The sequence below is a fragment of the Rhinopithecus roxellana genome, chromosome 8 (genome assembly GCF_007565055.1).
Source record: "Rhinopithecus roxellana isolate Shanxi Qingling chromosome 8, ASM756505v1, whole genome shotgun sequence".
Taxonomy (NCBI): Eukaryota; Metazoa; Chordata; class Mammalia; order Primates; family Cercopithecidae; genus Rhinopithecus; species Rhinopithecus roxellana.
In genome coordinates this window covers 40,567,093-40,584,743 of record NC_044556.1, presented here as the reverse complement: position 1 = coordinate 40,584,743, position 17,651 = coordinate 40,567,093, and the positions used below count along the sequence as shown (strand labels likewise).

General features: G+C 49.4%; 1 protein-coding gene across 1 annotated transcript in view; it reads right to left on the bottom strand.

Moving 5' to 3' along the window:
- The window catches only part of IQGAP3 (IQ motif containing GTPase activating protein 3), a 45,200-nt gene that overhangs the window by 10,641 nt on the left and 16,908 nt on the right, over nucleotides 1–17,651 (bottom strand). Inside the window, exons 14-27 of the mRNA XM_010356416.2 lie at nucleotides 16,017–16,138; nucleotides 15,750–15,913; nucleotides 14,320–14,410; nucleotides 12,654–12,821; nucleotides 12,421–12,560; nucleotides 12,146–12,316; nucleotides 8,216–8,299; nucleotides 7,983–8,054; nucleotides 7,812–7,881; nucleotides 4,235–4,443; nucleotides 3,366–3,518; nucleotides 2,904–3,067; nucleotides 2,339–2,563; nucleotides 1,030–1,170 (exon numbers count right to left, since the gene is read on the bottom strand). Coding sequence (XP_010354718.2) covers nucleotides 1,030–1,170; nucleotides 2,339–2,563; nucleotides 2,904–3,067; nucleotides 3,366–3,518; nucleotides 4,235–4,443; nucleotides 7,812–7,881; nucleotides 7,983–8,054; nucleotides 8,216–8,299; nucleotides 12,146–12,316; nucleotides 12,421–12,560; nucleotides 12,654–12,821; nucleotides 14,320–14,410; nucleotides 15,750–15,913; nucleotides 16,017–16,138 — 1,974 coding nt within the window. The remainder of the gene's footprint in view (nucleotides 1–1,029; nucleotides 1,171–2,338; nucleotides 2,564–2,903; nucleotides 3,068–3,365; nucleotides 3,519–4,234; nucleotides 4,444–7,811; nucleotides 7,882–7,982; nucleotides 8,055–8,215; nucleotides 8,300–12,145; nucleotides 12,317–12,420; nucleotides 12,561–12,653; nucleotides 12,822–14,319; nucleotides 14,411–15,749; nucleotides 15,914–16,016; nucleotides 16,139–17,651) is intronic.

The window sequence follows — 17,651 nt, the reverse complement described above, 5'->3', positions numbered from 1 at the left end:
CCAGGTTTGGGGAGCAGGGTTATAAACTCTGTGGGTTCCCCCTTTCAGCATCCTCATCTTGCCCTGGGCACTCCAGCCTGGGCAACAGAGTGAGACCCTGTCTCAAAAATAATAAAAAATAAAGGAAAACAAACAAAAGAATGAAATCCTGCCATTTTCGACAACATAGATGAACCTAGAGGTTCGTGTTAAGTGACATAAGCCAAACACAGAAGGACAAATACTGCGTGATCTCACTCATATGTGGAATCTAAAAAAGGTGATTTCACAGGAGTAGAGAGTAGAATGGTGGTTACCAGAGCCTGGGGAGGGTGGAGAGGGGGAGAGAAGATGGGGAGAGGTTGGTCAATGGGTACAAAGTTATAGTCAGGTAGAAAGAATAAATTGTGGTGCTCTATTGCACAGGAGGTGACTACAGTTGATAATAATGTATTGTATATCTCAAAATAGCTAGAAGAGACAATTTTGAATGTTCTCACCACAAATAAATGTTTGAGGTAATAGATATGCTAATTACCTTGATTTCATCATTCATTGCACAATGTATAGATGTATCAAAACATCACACTGTACCCTATGAACATGTACAATTATTATGTCAAAAAATAAATGTAGAAAACCAAATGTATTGACTAAATTTTAAGAAAAGAGAGAACTATAAAGTGTTTTATGGGCTTAACATATTTATTTTTGATATTAGGAACTGAAGAGTCCCATTTTCTCCTCATTTGCTCTTAGGTAATAAAGTGTCCCTGAGATCATTTTAGGGTCCCTCCTCTGGTTTCACTGACATCTTACCAGGCCACACGCAGACCTACACACCATCTTTCTAGGACCTAGACACTCCTCTGTGTCTAGCAGGAGCTTGGAGCATTCCCCACATCTCTCCAGGAACCCCTCTGAGTACCCCTGGCTCTATCTCCCTCCCTGCCTTCCTCCCTGCAGGACTATCACCCTGCTCTGCTCCCCATGGTGGCCTGGCCCTCTCAAAATCCCATGTGTAGGCTGGGGTGGGGCTGTTGCACATACGGAATTTGGTCCACAGATGAAGTAATGGCCACAAGGAACTTATCAGTCATGGCGAGGAGGTTGCGTAGGGCGATGTCCAGTTGTCTCTGGACCTCGGGGTGGCTCAAGGCCTGCTCCGGGGTGACATCATACGGGAGATGGCTATGAGCAGAGAGAGACAAGGCATAAGCAGGAGCCCCCTCCAATGGCCTCCTTCCCCAAGGCCCTATTCCTTAAACTCTTGTCTAACAACAAGATCTCATACAGATGTGCTAAGGACAGCTCAGCCTGCTAAAGGTGAAAGGGCCAGAATGAGAGAAAGGACTGGAGAAATGAAGAAGGTGAAGAGGTGAAGAAGAGTTGGAGTATCTACAGGGAAGCTGGAAGAATGTAGGAAGGAACAGAGGACCTGGAATCTATGGACACTTCTAAGGGGAACAGATGACAAGCAGGCGGCTGCGCTGCAAATAGTCTTTGGGAGTTTGGAATAATGGAGAGGCTGGGCCAGAGCCTTATAGTTTCCTCACCTAAAGCCTCCTGTGCCATCCAGAACAGCCACCAGGATTGCCTGCTCGCCTCCGTGGCTATGTTTCCCTAGCACCTAGAGACCTGAGCAATGACCCCAGGCGATAAGGGCAACCTATTTCTCCCACTATCTCATTTGCCTATTCATCTATAAATAGAAATATTCATCTATACCCCTATAAATAGGAGTCCATATCCTAACTCCCAGCAATTTTTTTTTTGGTAGGGGGAACAGAGTCTCACTCTATTGCCCAGAGCTGGAGTGCAGTGGCACGATCTCAGCTCACCGCAATCTCTGCCTCCCAGGTTCAAGTGATTCTCTTGCCTCAGCCTCCCGAGTAGCTGGGACTACAAGAGTAGGCACAACACAAGGCTAATTTTTGTATTTTTAGTAGAGATGGGGTTTCACCATGTTGGCCAGGCTGGTCTCAAACTCCTGACCTCAGGTGATCCGCCCACCTTGAGCCCCCAAAGTGCTGGGATTACAGCCACTGGGCCTGGCCCTACTACCAGCAAATTTGACACATCATTTGCAAGCACCAACATAGCAATTAAGCACATTTGCATATTCATCTGTACTCATTTTATGTTAAGCCCACCAGGTCTGGAGTCATTTACATTAGTTTCATGTTAATTATCAGAGGGGGTCTAAAAGACTACCTTATTCATGCCTAAAAAGCTGGTATCATATTTGCATAAATCAGCATGCCCATTTATATGCCACCTTCAAAGTACACCCAAGCTTCCCCAGTAGGGTGGAGACACAGCTGATCAAAAAGAGCTCTCCCTCTGCCCATGTGCTCACCTGCGCTGCCCTGTCTGGGCCTCAGTCTGGTTGATCCAATTCTTATAGAGGTGGACAGGGTCTGTGTGGACACTGAGCACTTTGTCCTCTAGCATGTCCTGGATAACCTTGCCCAGAATCTCCTGCAGGGCACTCTGTCCCCGCCCATTGCGGTAGAATCTCACCACCAGCCTCACTACTGTTGGGTTGCCTGTCACCACGTCCTGGGGCTGCTCCACCTTTGACCTGTGGTTTAAGAGGTCATTGAAGCTAGTCTTCTGCCTCTGTGTAGGACAAACCGTTACTTTTCCTTTTTGAGATTTTGGCTCTCAAAGCCTGCCCTGGTGTCCCCGCTCTTAAGGAATGTCTTGATATCTCTCTCATTCTTTGTATTAGCATGTCAGCCCATATCCTCCCACTGTGCTGTCCCAGATGTTTTACAGTTTCTCTACAGGAGGCAGAGAAGAGAGGTCTTCTGATTCCATTTCTACCCTTAAGCCTCAACAAGCTGTCACCTTGTGAAGAAGCCAACAGGGGCATCTCTTAACCCATTCTCTCCCCATTCCTTTGTGTCTGGAGAGCCTACTTGATTTCCTCCTGGAGTGCTGTCTTGAACAGCTGGAGCAGGAGATAGGCCTCTCGGCGGCTGGAGGCATAGTTGTACAGGCTGAAAATCACTGCCTCCATGAACTTGGTGGTTTTGTTCTGTGGCATCTGAAAGATCAGCTTGGCCAGGTAGATGGGCTGAGTCTGCAAGCAAGAGGGGAGACAGGAATGGCTGACCATGTACTTCGAGGACCAGTGATAGGATAAAGAAAGGTTTTCCCCCGGTGGAAATCTGGAATGAAGAAAGCACTACCACCCTTTCTCCAGGTGCTAGTGACATTCCAGACAAACGGGAAGAGGCAGTCTCTTTTCCTGGGGATAAGGAATTAAGATTGTGGGAAAGGACACCTTGCATGGTGTCAAAGGCACAGACAAGAAGGCCTTGAAGTCTCAGACCCTCAGGAGATGGGAGAGACTTCTCCTTGGAAAGTCCTCTGCTAACCTGGAGCAGGTAGAAGAGGTGTTGGTATGCTTCTAGTTTCTGCCGTTTCTCTTTGCTCAGTGACTTTAATCCCTTCTGCTTGTCCAGAACCATCATATCGGACAGCTGTTCCTTATTCCTCTTGGTCAGCTTCTTGCAGTGGGAGACCACTTCCTGCAGGGGTGGAGGAATGGGTGATACAACCAGCCTAGGCCATCCCAGGGCACAGAACATGTGGTCTAGAATCAGTGCCTTGAAGAGCCAGGGCTTTCTGCTGTTCAAGGAACAGGCATAAGCTGGGGGAGAGAAGCAGTTCTAGGGTGAGGAAGGGCCACTCCTAGTGCCCTGAGACTCCATCTGGTTCCTCTCCTGTCATGGGAGTGAGTCCCCAAAGAGAACTGGGTTGCCAGGCTGAGGAATTGTGTCTATTTGGCTTTTGCTATCACTTCTTATTAGACTGCTACACACATTTGAGGTGGAGCTATCACTATATCACTATTACCCTGTCACTGCATATTTGTATAGTAAATTATGATTTAAAGAGCTTTCATATCTATCTCTATATTTGGCCTGGAGAGGTGGACATTCTCATTATTCCCAGTTTGCTAATGAGAAAACAGACTTAGAAGTGAAATGAGCACCCACAGCCCCATCCCTAGGAATCAGCAGAGCCAGGCATTCTGATTTTAGGTCTCATGCTCTTTCTACTCTGTCATGGGTCCCCCGAAATGATTTATTAGAATGGCAGATGGCCACTGGAACAAGGAACTGAGTCAGGTGATAAAATCCACACAATTTTGAAAAAATTGATTAGCAAATAGAGAATGGTCAGCATCACATCTCTAGAGGTAGACAGATCTGGGGAAAGGGAGGACTGGTGGGCCCCACACCTGCAGAGTGATCCGGTTCTTCACCAGCAGGCCAATCTTGATGTCCATGATGTTGAGGTCCTGCTCCAGCTGCTGATTGGATCGGATCTTCCTAACTACCTCTTCCTGGAGCTTCAGCAGCTCTGCCTCAGCCAAGAAGTCCTGCTGGCTTTGATTCAAGAGATGGGCAAATCTGCGGACCACACTGAGAGGAGGATGGGGTGCATGCACTGGGAGGAAGGGAGGAGGCATCAGGATTAGGCATGCCTCATCAGAGGCCTCCTCGCCAGTCCCTGCCCCAGAGTTAGCTCACCCCAGTCCCCTTTCTGCTTGGAATCAGCAGGTCCCCAACCCCAGTCCTCTTCTAACTGGTTCCGCTTGCACTTGGAGGGCAGTGGGTAGCCTCTTAGCCAGGCCTGTCCCTGAGCCCCCGTCTTATAACTGGAGATGACATAATAGCTGCTCTTCCCCTACCTCTGATTCACCCCAGCCGGGGCCTATCCCAGGGACCTCTGACACCAAAGCCAGAGCCACAGCTCCCTCTGATTATCCTCCCAGACCTCCCTTGTCTACCGCAATTTATCACTCACTTCTGCTGGGCCAACCTGCTCCTCCTCCTACCTGCCAGCCACCACTCAGCCCTGCTTGCCCTCACAGTGCTCCTCTGTCAGGAGTGTCTGTACACACCAGGAAGGACAAGTAGATAGGATGGACTGTGGGCTTTATAATATAGGGGAGGTCAGAGCTAGCTGGTGATTCTCCTTGAATCGCCTTTGGAATTGGTATTTGAGCAAAAATGAAAGAAGCCTCTGAGCTAATTTATTGGAAATAACAACAAAACAACTAATACATAGAATGTTTACTATGAGACAGAAGCTGTTCTAAGTGCTTTACACACTTAAGACCACCTGTGAGGTCAGTACACTGTAACTATCCTCTCTTACCAGTGATAACTCTGAGACTCAGAGAAGGTAAGCAACTTGCCCTACGTTACACAGTTAATAATAAATGAAGGAGTCAGATTTGGAAGATGAATAAAACTAGTTCCTGTCCCTAAAGGCAGTCTAGTAGGGAAACTAGACAAATAAACCACAATTCACTGCAATGTGGTTAGCGCTTTGAGAAGAGCAAACATGGGGATCTTCGGGAAAACAAAAGTGGGTTGCCCAACCCCACTGGGGAGTGAAGAAACACTGCAAGGAGGAGGTGAGACACCCCTGATGTCGGTGAAAAGGAGGTGGAGAGGATGAATGTGGAGAGTGCTCGAAGTCCACTGTATCTAGAACACAGTGCAGAAGGTGTAGGTGGTGAGGGGCAGGTCAGTAAGGTTAGAGGTGCAAGGAAAGGCTGGATCACAGAGTCCCAAAGCTGTGGTTAGGAGATTGGACTTTACCCTCAAGGCAACAGGGCATCATGATAACTCTTAAAGAGGTAAGTGACATGATCACATGTACAGGTTTAATGGATTAATCTGGCTACAATAGGGGAACAAAAAATTTTTTTTTTGACAGTCTCTCTCTCTGTTGCCCAGGTTGGAATTCAGTGGCATGATCTCAGCTCCTTGCAACCTCTGCTTCCCGGGCTCAAGAGATTCTCCTGCCTCAGCCACCCAAGTAGCTGGGATTACAGGCGTCTGTCACCACATCTGGCTAATTTTTGTATTTTTAGTAGAGACAGGGTTTCACCATGTTGGCCACACTGGTCTTAAACTCCTGACCTCAGGTGATCCTCCTGCCTCAGCCTCCCAAAGTGCTGGGATTACAGGTGTGAGCCACCACCATGCCTGGCCTGGGGACAAATCTTTGAGGAGTGAAGAAAGGTAGAATCCAAGACAATTCATGGCATCTTGGATTCGATGAAATACAGCATATTAACTCCTCAAAACAACCCTACAAGACAGGTATTAGCATTATGTCCAGTTTATAAAGGAGAAAAGTGGGCAAGAAGGAAGTTAATTGGCCAGGTGTGGTGGCTCACGACTGTAATCCCAGAACTTTGGGCAGCCAAGGCGAGTGGATCACTTGAGCCCAGGAATTTGAGACCAGTCTGGGCAAAATGGGTAGACCCCCATCTCTACAAAAAATCAAAAGTTAGCCAGTTGTGGCAGTGTATGCCTCCAGTCCCAGCTACTCAGGAGGCTGAGGTGGGAGGATCGTTTGAGCCTGGAAGGTTGAGGCTGCAGTGAGCCGTGATCGTGTCACTGCACTCCAGCCAGGGTGACAGAGTGAGACTCTGTCCCAAATAAATAAATAAATAATCAATTAAAAAAAAAAAAAAAGAAGTTAAGTAACTTGCTGAGGGCCACACAGCTAGTAAATGGTAGAGCTCTGAGTAAAGTTTGGGGGCCAGTGAAGTCAGGAGACAGCACTAGGGAAAAACAAATTCTTCCAGAAAAACCATAAACTGAAGAGAAGAAAAAGAAGACAAAGAATGGCCAGGACAATGGTATTAGTGTAGCCACAGAGACAAAATAGAATGGGCTAGGTTGGGGAGAGGGAAGGAGAGAAAGAAGCTTGTTGACAGGAAGCAGACAGCCTGAGTGTGCATGACCAGAGAAGGGACAGGCAAAGTCCCTGTGGGCAGGTCAGGGGCAAAGAAGGACTGAGGAGGTGAAGGAGAGGATTCCTGAACAGGACTTTTCACCAGAAGCCCAAGAGTGCAGCCTCAAGGCCAGGAAGGAAAGGGGTCTACTGCTTCAGGAACTCAGGGGCTAGAGGTGAATGTGGAAATGGACTACTTGTCAATTTCTTTTTTTTTTTTTTTTTTTTTTTTGAGACAGAGTTTCACTCTGTCGCCCAGGCTGGAGTGCAGTGGCCGGATCTCGGCTCACTGCAAGCTCCGCCTCCTGGGTTTACGCCATTCTCCTGCCTCAGCCTCCCGAGTAGCTGGGACTACAGGCGCCCGCCACCTCGCCCGGCTAGTTTTTTTTTTTTGTATTTTTTAGTAGAGACGGGGTTTCACCGGGTTAGCCAGGATGGTCTCGATCTCCTGACCTCGTGATCCGCCCGTCTCGGCCTCCCAAAGTGCTGGGATTACAGGCTTGAGCCACCGCGCCCGGCCTACTTGTCAATTTCACAAAAAGGAAGGGGATGCCATTTGTTGGGCTTCTGAACTTGTAGAACAAGGGCCAGGAAGGACCTCTTTAAAGCTTTAAATGAGCACTCAACTAATGGGGAATATGGAGCAGGAAGATGGCACTCCCTTGGGTGCTTCTCACATTCCCCACACCACAGAATGGACTCTGTGTGCCTCACCAGGCCTTGTTTGTGCTGGGCCACAGAGGTCTGGAGGGGAGAAGTTGGAACCTGAAGGAAAGAAGCAAGATCCTTTTCTTTTTGCTTTGGTGGTAGCAATAGGTAGATAATCTAAGCTTGGTACAAAAAGAGCCTGATTAGAACTTTCACTGTGACAAGGCTATCTGTGATTGGGATGAGCAGGTGGGCTTTTGTTACAACCCCTGCTCCACGTTCCTGCACAGACAACTTGTGACTACGTTCCCCTTACCTGCTGTGCAGTCCCAGAAGGATGTCTAGACCTGCCTGGCTCTGTGGGGTGCTCTCCCTCCCATCAGCTGGGGAGGGTGGATCAGGCAGCTCACCTAATATCCTGTAGTCATCCTGGGCCTTCCTGGCTCGGAAAAATGCCTGGATCTTTACAATGGACTTAACCTGTGACGAACACAGATGGGAAAAGGGTTGCTGGCTGTCCTTGCTCTAGTCTCATGGGTAAAGGTTGGGTATGCGGGCAGGGGGAGCAAGGTGACACTCACGTTCTTCTGGAAGTAGTGCAGACGCCTCAGGTATTGCCTCCGAGTTGCCCACATCCGGGCCCAGGCCTGGATCTGGGAGAAGAAACACACTGCCTCAGCTCCAGCTTAGGGCCCACCCTCAGTCCCAGGCCAATTCAGCCAAATCCAGAGATCACAAGGAGGTGACAATACTGCAAGATTGTTCTCAGAGGGTCTTTTGAGAGAAAGAAGCCTGCCAAAACCACTGTAGCTACCTTGATTATGGCATCCAGGTTTGCCTTAAAATACTGCAACCGCTTCAGGTAAATCTTCCGCTGCCTATAACCCCGCCAATGAGCCTGCAAATCAGGAGAGAAAGGGCAGTAACTCAAGTAGGTCTCCTTTGGCCAGAGAGGCTTTTAAGAAAATCCTTGTCCTGGGCTCTCCAGGGAACGGAAGTGGGCAGTTAAATAGAGGGAGAAGGGGAAAGTGGTCCTGTTCTCAAATAACTTCCAATTTCATGGTGAAGACCAAATGGCTGCACATAGCCAACAATGCCCTCTGCCATACTCCCTGGTCCCAGAACAAACACCCACATACCCACACCCACCCACGTCTAACCAATACCTCTTCACAGAAACTCAACTATAAGATACAGTCCTAAAAGATAATAAAGCATACACCTACTCACCAACTTCACCAAAGTATGTCCCATATCAGCCTAAAATACACTCATACACCCATATGCAGACCACCCACACCCTATCACACACTCCACCCTCCCTCATGTGCACAGAAAGTGGGCAGAGAGCAGTCTGGAAATGAATGTGGTTGTGTGGATGGGAAGTGTGTACAGGTACAAAGCCGTGTGCTCACCATCTCTGCCAGGGGCCACCTGGGCAGCAGGTCACTAATGCTCTCATAACTCACATTCTCTTTACAACACAATCCAGCTCCTGACTCTAGCTCTCAGCAAATCTTCCCACCAAGGTCCCCAGTAATTCAGCTGTCAGGCCAATGGCCTCTCCCCTAGCTGATCTGCTGCAAAGGGTCCAACTGACATCTGCACAAATCATGCCTCCTTTGGTCTCTAAAATCTCAAGGCCCTCTTCCATTCTGGTCTCCTTCCTAGGAGCCTTTTCCCTTTCACTCCAAGCTTGTGTGGGATTAATTTTCCTAAAGTACCTCTTCTCCCAGCCTATTTCCAGAAGTTTTCAACCATCTGACCCCACACTCCCTATTTGACTTTCCACTGGTCCCCACCTTCTTAAGGATCCTAGATGCATCAGACTTTTCACTTTCTTCTAAATATGCCTTATGGTTTTCTGTCCCCAAACCTTTTATACCCACCCTTGTTCCCAGCCCTATCTCTACCCACTGAAATCCTTCCCATCTTTTTTTTTTTTCCTTTGAGACAGGGTCTCAAAGGCTGGAGTGCAGTGGTGCCATCATGGCTTACTACAGCCTCCACCTCCTAGGCTCAAGTGATCCTCCCACCTCAGCCTCCTAAGTAGCTGGAATCACAGGCATGTGTCACCATGCCTGATTAATTTTTTATGTTTTGTAGAGATGGGGTCTTACTATATGGCTCAGGTCAGTCTTGAACTCCTCGGCTCAAGTGATCCTCCCACCTCGGCCTCCCAAAGTGCTGAGGTTACAGGCATGAACCACCATGCTTGGCCCTTCCTGTCTTTTAGTCCCCATGTCCAGCATCTCCCAGTGCACAGGCCCTGGGAGATACACTACCACTGACATTATCTCAGTTTGGTAAAACTTGGGAGCAACCCCTTTCATTCAGTTGCCCCCAGCCCTTCCTAAAGCCAGTTCTGCCAGCTTTCCCTCAAGGCTTACACGGCCCCTCTTTTGTTAAAGGATGTAAAAGAGGATAGCTTGGTCCATGATGCCAGCTGTCCATGTTGGAGCCTAGAGGTCAGGAAGCCCCATTTCCATGCCTGCCCTCAGGACCCTTTCCTTTCTTCCTCCAGGTACTGCCTGGAAAGTTGCTGTGGGAAAAGGCAGAGTGGTCTGCTCTCTGCCCTTTCCCACTACACAACCTCCACCAGGCTCCTTAAGGCCTCTGAATTGGTCAGAATTCAGGACCCTGGCTGGGGTTCTGGCCAGGGTGGGTCAGAGCTCTTAGGAGATAAAGTCTCAGCACATCCAGGCAGCCTCATTTTGGATTTTCCTTTCCCCTGGCAAGAGGCTCAAGGCTCTGGGCTACCTCTCTCTTTCTCTGTCTCCCAGAACCCAGGCCACAGCCCACACAGCTCTGGTACTAGTGACAAATGTTCCCTCTGACTCCATCTTCTTTCTCACTGTCGGTGTGGTTTTTCATCGCCTTAGTGTGAAATTCCAGACTGGGCTTAGGATGGAGAAATCCCTATGATTCAGATCACTAAATTCAGATCACTAAAGTTCTGTATTGAGTTCTGGGACCAATGCCCCGAAAACAAAATCTCATAATGGCTCCCATCAATGGAGCACTTACCACACTAAGTGCTACATGTAATTTTCCTACTGAATCTTCCCAATCAACATATGAGGTGAGCACCATCATTATGAATGAGAAGACTGAGTGCTAGAGAGGGCATAAGGTGCCCAATGTCATATGACTCAGAAGTGGTAGGACCAGGAGGCAAACTCCACCTTCTGACCCCAAAGCCTGAGCTCTCAATTACCCCCCACCACCGTCAGTCTAATCAAGGGCCATTTGCCAGTCCCGGTCTGCACATCTGTCTCCCTTGGAGTCCTCTGGTGTTATCTTTGTGTCCCTCCTATCACAATGTCTAACATCAAGTGTACTCCAATTTCTGTGAGGGTAGACATGTGATTACTCACCCTTAGGCCTCGCACCCATCTCCCACCCTTGCCTAGTGCCAAGTGGCATGCTCTCGGCATTCAAAAAGTTTATGAAAGCATCTTTACATTGCCAGCACCCCCATGAGGCCCTCCAGATCACATCTGCCTGGGAAGGTATCTGCTCAACTGCCATGATTCCTGGCTTGCACAGTGCCTCTGGCTATCTTCCCTACCAGCCTCATGTCTCAGTTACTTACAGGTCAGTCTCAGAGGCCACACTGGACCATCCACGGGTTGGAAGAATAAAAATGGGAAGGGCTGGTTGGAGAGGAAAGGTAGAAGACTATTCTCTTCCTAAAGGATATTTCACCCCTTTTCTGTTTAACCACCACTTCTTTGAGCCCTACTGGTGTCTAAGCCTTGATGTCTTACTAAACAAATACACACACACACACACACACACACTTTTAGAGACAGGGTCTCACTCTGCTCTCTCTGTTGCCCAGGCTGGAATGCAGTGGTGCCATTATAGCTCATTTCAGCCTCAAACTCCTGGCCTCATGCAATCCTCCCACCTCAGCTTTCTGACTGGCTGGAATCATAGGTGTTAGCCACTGCACCCAGCTAAATCTTATTTCACTCTTCCCTTGGGGAAGCTAAAAAGCAGCTCTCACTCTCTAGATAGTGATGATGATGACATAAATAGCATGGTAACGTCTACCATGTTCTTACCTACCTCCCAGGCACAATTTATGAACACTTGAGATATTACCCAACTTAATCCTCATAACAACTCTATAAGGTAGGTGCTTTCTTTTTTTTTTTTTTTTTTTTTTGAGACGGAGTCTGGCTCTGTCGCCCAGGCTGGAGTGCAGTGGCCGGATCTCAGCTCACTGCAAGCTCCGCCTCCCGGGTTTACGCCATTCTCCTGCCTCAGCCTCCCGAGTAGCTGGGACTACAGGCGCCCGCCAGGTCGCCCGGCTAGTTTTTTTTTTTTTTGTATTTTTAGTAGAGACGGGGTTTCACCATGTTAGCCAGGATGGTCTTGATCTCCTGACCTCGTGATCCGCCCGTCTTGGCCTCCCAAAGTGCTGGGATTACAGGCTTGAGCCACCGCACCCGGCCGGTAGGTGCTTTCATTAGCCCTATTTTTCAGATGAAAAGACTGAGGGACCAGTGAGGAAACTGAGGGAGAGAGGGTAAGTAACTTGCCAGGGTCACACAGCTAAGAGGTGACAGAGCTGGGATTCAAACGTACGTGGTCTGGCTCCAGAACCTATGCTTTTAACCACTACTATTCAGAGGCCGAAAGATCATTCCCATGTCAGTAAAAAGGAAGCAGGGTGGATACCCTGGAGCCCAGATAAGCGCAGGCCCTGAAGACTGAGAAAGCCAGAGCCTGCCACCTGGATCTGGATGACTGCTGGGAGCCAGGTCCTCAGAAAGTGGGAATGCTCAGCAAATTTCTGTCGAACTAGGAAGCCACGGAGGCGGGCCTGGAGCTGGACGACAAAGCCAGTGTTGGCTTTCCAGAGCTGTTGGCGGTCATAGGCAGCAGTGACCTTGGTGACAGCTGACTGTGGAGGCAGGAGAGAGATGCTGTGGTCTTTCGGGGAGTGGGAGCCTCTTCTCCAGGGCATTCCCATCCAAGATCCCCCACCCTTGCAGGAGCTCTGCCAACCTGGATCTCCTCCCGGGTCAGGTGAGAGGTGTGGAGGCGGCAGCCAGAGGGTTGCTCCCAGGTCCCCTGGAAGGTCTGCAGATGGAAGTAGTAGGCAGTGCCATCGTTCATATCATGTTGAACCCAGAAAGCTGAGTCTGCTAAGCAGAAACCAAGCAAGCAGAAAAGGTTCAGAGCAGACAAGGGGTGTCTGGGGCAGGCAGAGAAGAGGAGGGTCAGGTTGGGGCCATTACCTGGACGCTGTTTCTTTGCCATGGCACCTTCCAGGGCTCGCTGATAGCCGTTGGCACAGTTGGGAACTACCCCTCGAAGGGCCACTGCGGGGTTCCTCAATACCCGCTCAGTCTGGGCTGCCTTGCCCTCTTTGATGGCTTGATTGATGGCGGCCACACCAAGAGCCACTGACAGGGGCATCAGGAGACAGCAGTCAATCCTTCGCCCAAGTCCCTCCCATGGGCCTTAGCCTTCCACTAGGGACAGATTCCGTGAAAGAGGACACAAAATCACCCTTCTGAAGGAGTAGATGGGAACATCCCAGGATGGACAGAGACACATACATGAAAAGCAGCACCATGCAACTGTGCTTGGAGGGAAAGGCCGCAGCAGTCAAGGAAGCACTCCGAGGGAGGCAGCGTGGGTCTAGGCTGAGTTGGGGCTTGATAAAAGGAAAATCAGCTTGAACAGAAGCATAAAGGCCCAGAGCAGTGGCTCATGCCTGTAATCTCAACACTTTGGGAGGCTGAGGCAGGCAGATCACTTGAGCCCAGGAGTTTGAGACTAGCCTGGCCAACATGGCAAACCCCCATCTCTATAAAAAAAATACAAAAATTGGCCAGGTGCTGTGGCTCACACCTGTAATCCCAGCACTTTGGGAGGCCAAGGCAGGCAGATCACCTGAAGTCAGGAGTTCGAGACCAGCCTGGCTAATACAGTGAAACCCCGTCTCTACTAATAATACAAAAATTAGCCAGCTGTGGTGGTAGGTGTCTATAATCCCAACTACTCAAGAGGCTGAGGCCTAAGAATCGCTTGAACCTGGGAGGTGGAGGTTGCAGTGAGCCAAGATTGCACCACTGCACTCCAGTCTTGGTGACAGAGCGAGACTCTGTCTCAAAAAAAAAAGAAAGAAAAAATATTAGCCAGGTATGGTAGTGCATGCCTGTACTCCCAGCTACTCAGGAGTCTGAGGTGGGAGGATTGCTTCAGAGGTTGCAGTGAATGGAGATCACAGTACACTGCCCTCTAGCCTGGGTGACAGAGTGAGACCCTGTCTCAAAAGAGAAGCATAAAGGCAGGATATGGGCAGAGGACCCTGGGACAGTTTCTTAGGAGAAGAGAGCCTAAGAGGTGGGAATGGCTGATGTAGCATCTGCCTTCCAGTCACTAGTAGACAGACAGATGGACAGAGAGACCACAGCCACTGAGAACTAACACCACCAGCACCACACATCAGCACACCCCTGTCTACTTGCACTGAGTCTGCCTATTTTCCTCAAACTCCTGCCAATTCCTCTTCTCTCACTCCAAGTCTAAACATTTTCTAGCCAGAGCTCATTGACTGTTGGAACCCAAACTCAAGTTACCAGCAGAAATGGGATTTCTGACTACTGCGTGATCTCACACGCCCACATTACAGGGAAAGTGTCCACAGGAAGGCATAGAGGGAGGCAGCGGGTGAACTATGGATTCTCACCTCCTGAGAATTTCCTGCCCTGCTGACTGCCAGGAAATCCATCCTGCAGTCCGAACAGCAGCCCTCCTGCTCTAACTCTGGCCTGCCTCACCACAGAGGTTGAAGGAAGACAGAGATGACCAGGGAGGCCGCCTGACTATCTGGGCTGCTGCTGAGCCCACATCACCATCCCTCCCCTCCCAGGGTCCCCTGCTCAGTCCATTTACTTCTCTGAGCTGTATTAGTGTCCTGGTTGGCTCTGACCACTCCCTGGCGGATCTCCTCAAGCCACAGCACAGCTCCAGGATCCCCTGTCACCTGGTGGATTGAGGGAGAAAAAAATAGATGAGACCCCAAGCTAATCTCTCTAGGTTCCCAGGCCAAGATGCCTAAGGGAACCAAACCGCAGGCAGGCATTGGGAGCCACAGGGACAGTGATCTCCACTCAGCTCCCTGTCCTGTGTGTGGGCACGTGTGGCATGTGGTTCCCTGGGATGCAGCCAGGCTCAGAAGGCTCTCTTTTCCTACTGGGCTTTTAAGTCTACTCGGTTTGGCCACAGCACCTCCAGAACCACAGAGGCTCTGCATAGCTCCTCAAACCCTCAGCATCCACCACCTTCTCAACAGCTCAATTCCGTGCTCTTGTGCCTCAGTCATGTCCAGGGATAGCCCACACTGGAGGCTCCACCTACCTGCCCCCACGCCCCACTCCCCTAGGCCTCATTGCACCTTCTCAGGCTGATCCTGACCATAACTTTTACCTTCTCTTTCCTTTTCTTGCTCCACACTCCTCTACCCGACAAGGTAGTGGGAAGATTACATGAGGCCACAGGTTAAGTAATCCCATGCCTGCCACACTGTCAGACTGATAAAGGCTTGAACCCTTCCTTGCCTCACACAACCCCAGATTCTACTCCTTCCCAACTCTCCTCATTAATAATAGACTTTGTAAACTAACATTTTATTGAGTACTGACTATGTGCCAGGCAGTATTCTAAAGCACTTTCTTATGCATTAATACTTGTAAAGCACATAAAATGATGCTTGGCACAGAGTGAGGACTCAATAAATGTTAGCCAGTACTACTGTCATATTATCTCAGTTACACCCCATAACTATGAGATACGCTCATTACTGCCACAAGCTTGTAGGTAATGAAACAGAGGCACAGAGAGGTTAAGTAACACGTACAGGGTCAGGCTGCCAAGACATAGGCTCCAGTAGTCTGGCCCAGAAGCCTGGGCTCTCAACCACTCTCTACTGCAATATACTCAGGGCGTTTCAGGTTCAAAATCCTGCCCCATTTGTCAATTCATTTAATTTTCACCCTCATTCTGGGAGCTGGGTAGGACCAGGTAGGCAGTACTTTACAGGTGAGTAAATAGAGCTCAGAGATATCAAGGGATTTGCTCAAGGTCACATGGTCACTAAGGGTCAGAGTGGGAAATCCAGCCTAGTTCTCTGGCTCCCAGGTCTGTGCTCTTCCCATGAACTGCCCACTGCCCTGGCAATGGGAGCCATCCTTTACCAGATTGGAACACCCCCCGACCCCCACCCAGAAGCCATTGTGTCCATCAGAATAGAGCTCTGCCAGACTGGGTACAGTGCAACCCACAGAGAATGTTCTTCCTGCTCTGATGACCAGCCCTAACTTCACCTGGGCCTTCTGCCTTTTGGCTGCCACAAGGAGGAGATGGTACCGAGGGGCGACAGGGAGGTTGACATCATCGAGGCCAGCTGCAGGAAGCAGTAGGGCAGACAGAGTCTTCTCAGGGCTGCCTTTGTCCAGAGCCTCATTGATGAGGCTGATTGCAAGGACCCCTAAGAAATAGAGATCTAGGTGTGTGGGGGCCCCTAGACTTACGGCTAAGGGACAGGACTGCCTAAGTTGGGCCATCTCCACCCAGCTCCAGACTATACTCACGGTCAGTCTCTTCTTGGGCCTGTGCATTGACCTGGCTCACAGTGGCCTGCAGGTCATTCCAGCTCAGGAAGTCCTCACCCATCCCACGCTCCTGTCGCAATTTCAGCAGGGCATCGAAGTAACTGGCAGCGGGGTGAAGGGCAGAGAGGTGAGTAGCATGTAAATCATCAGCCAGAAGTCAGGGGAAAGAGTTGAACGATTTTCCTCACTTGACCTCCAGGACACCACACTCTTTTAGTTCTCTTCTTGCCTCACAGGCTGTTCTTTCTGAGACACCCCTGCTGGTTCCTCCCTGACATCTAAACATGGAAGCATCCCAGTCTTCAGTCTCCAGACCTTTTCTCTCTCCATACTCACACTGTAGGTGATCTCACCCAATCTCACCCATGACTTTAACACCATATGCTCCTGAAAGCACATCTCCAGCCCATTCATTTATCCCAGCCAGCATCTTGTGATTTCCAAGTGAATGTCTAATAAGCACCTCAAACCCAACAGCTCACATCTGAACTGATTCCCCTGCTTAACCTGCGTGTCCCACCATCTCTCCCATCTTGCCCCAAATCTGGGAGTCATACCTAATTCCATTCTCTCTTATACCCCATGTCTATTATATGACCAAATCCTGTCAGTTTGCTTTCAAAATGTATCCAAAATCTGACTCCTTTTCCCCATCTCCACTACCGCTCAAGGCCAAGCCCCCATCATCTCTTGCCTAGATTACTCCCATAGCTGTCTAACAGGTCTCCCTGCTTTCCCCTTGTACCCCTACAGTCAATTCTCAGCACAGCAGCCAGAAAGATCCTGTTAAGTAGATCAGATTGCTGGGCATGGTGGCTCACACCTGTAATCCCAACACTTTAGGAGGCCAAGATGGGAGGATAGTTTGAGCCCAGGAGTTCAAGACCAGCCTGGGCAACATAGAGAGATCCTATCTCTACAAAAAAATTAAAAAAGTAGCCAGGCATGGTGGCATGTGCCTATAGTCCTAGCTACTTGGGAGGCTGAGTCGGGAGGATCACTTGAGCCAGGAGTTCAAGGATGCAGTGAGCCGTGATTGCATCACTACACTCCAGCCTGGGTGACAGAGCAAGACCCTGAGCTGTGATTGCACCTCTGCACTCCAGCCTGGGTGACAGAGCAAGACCCTATCTCTAAAAATAAAAAAAGAAACGAAATAGGTCAGATCAACTCCCTCCTGGCTTAAAACCTCCCATGGCTTCCTTCCTCACTCAGAGTAAAAACCAGAGTCCTACATGGTCAGGCCTCGGCTACTTGGTCTTCATCTCCCACTCCTCTTTCTTCCTCACTTCACTCCACTACACTGGCTTCCTGGTGTTCTTTGAACACACCATGCACATTGCTTTCTCAAGGCCTCTGCCCCAGATAGACTCATGGCAATCATTTATGCCCTTTAGGTCTCTTTCAAAATGACCTCCTCAGCAAAGAGGTTTTGCATAACTACATTATGTAAAACAGAAAAACCGTCCCTACTATGTCTCTACCCGTTACCCACTTTGCCCTATTTTATTTTATTTTTCTCTATGCCTCTTCTTCTTTTCTTTTCCTTCTTTCTTTTTTTTTTTTTTTTTTTGAGACAGAGAGTCGCTCCTGTTGCCCAGGCTGGAGTGCAAT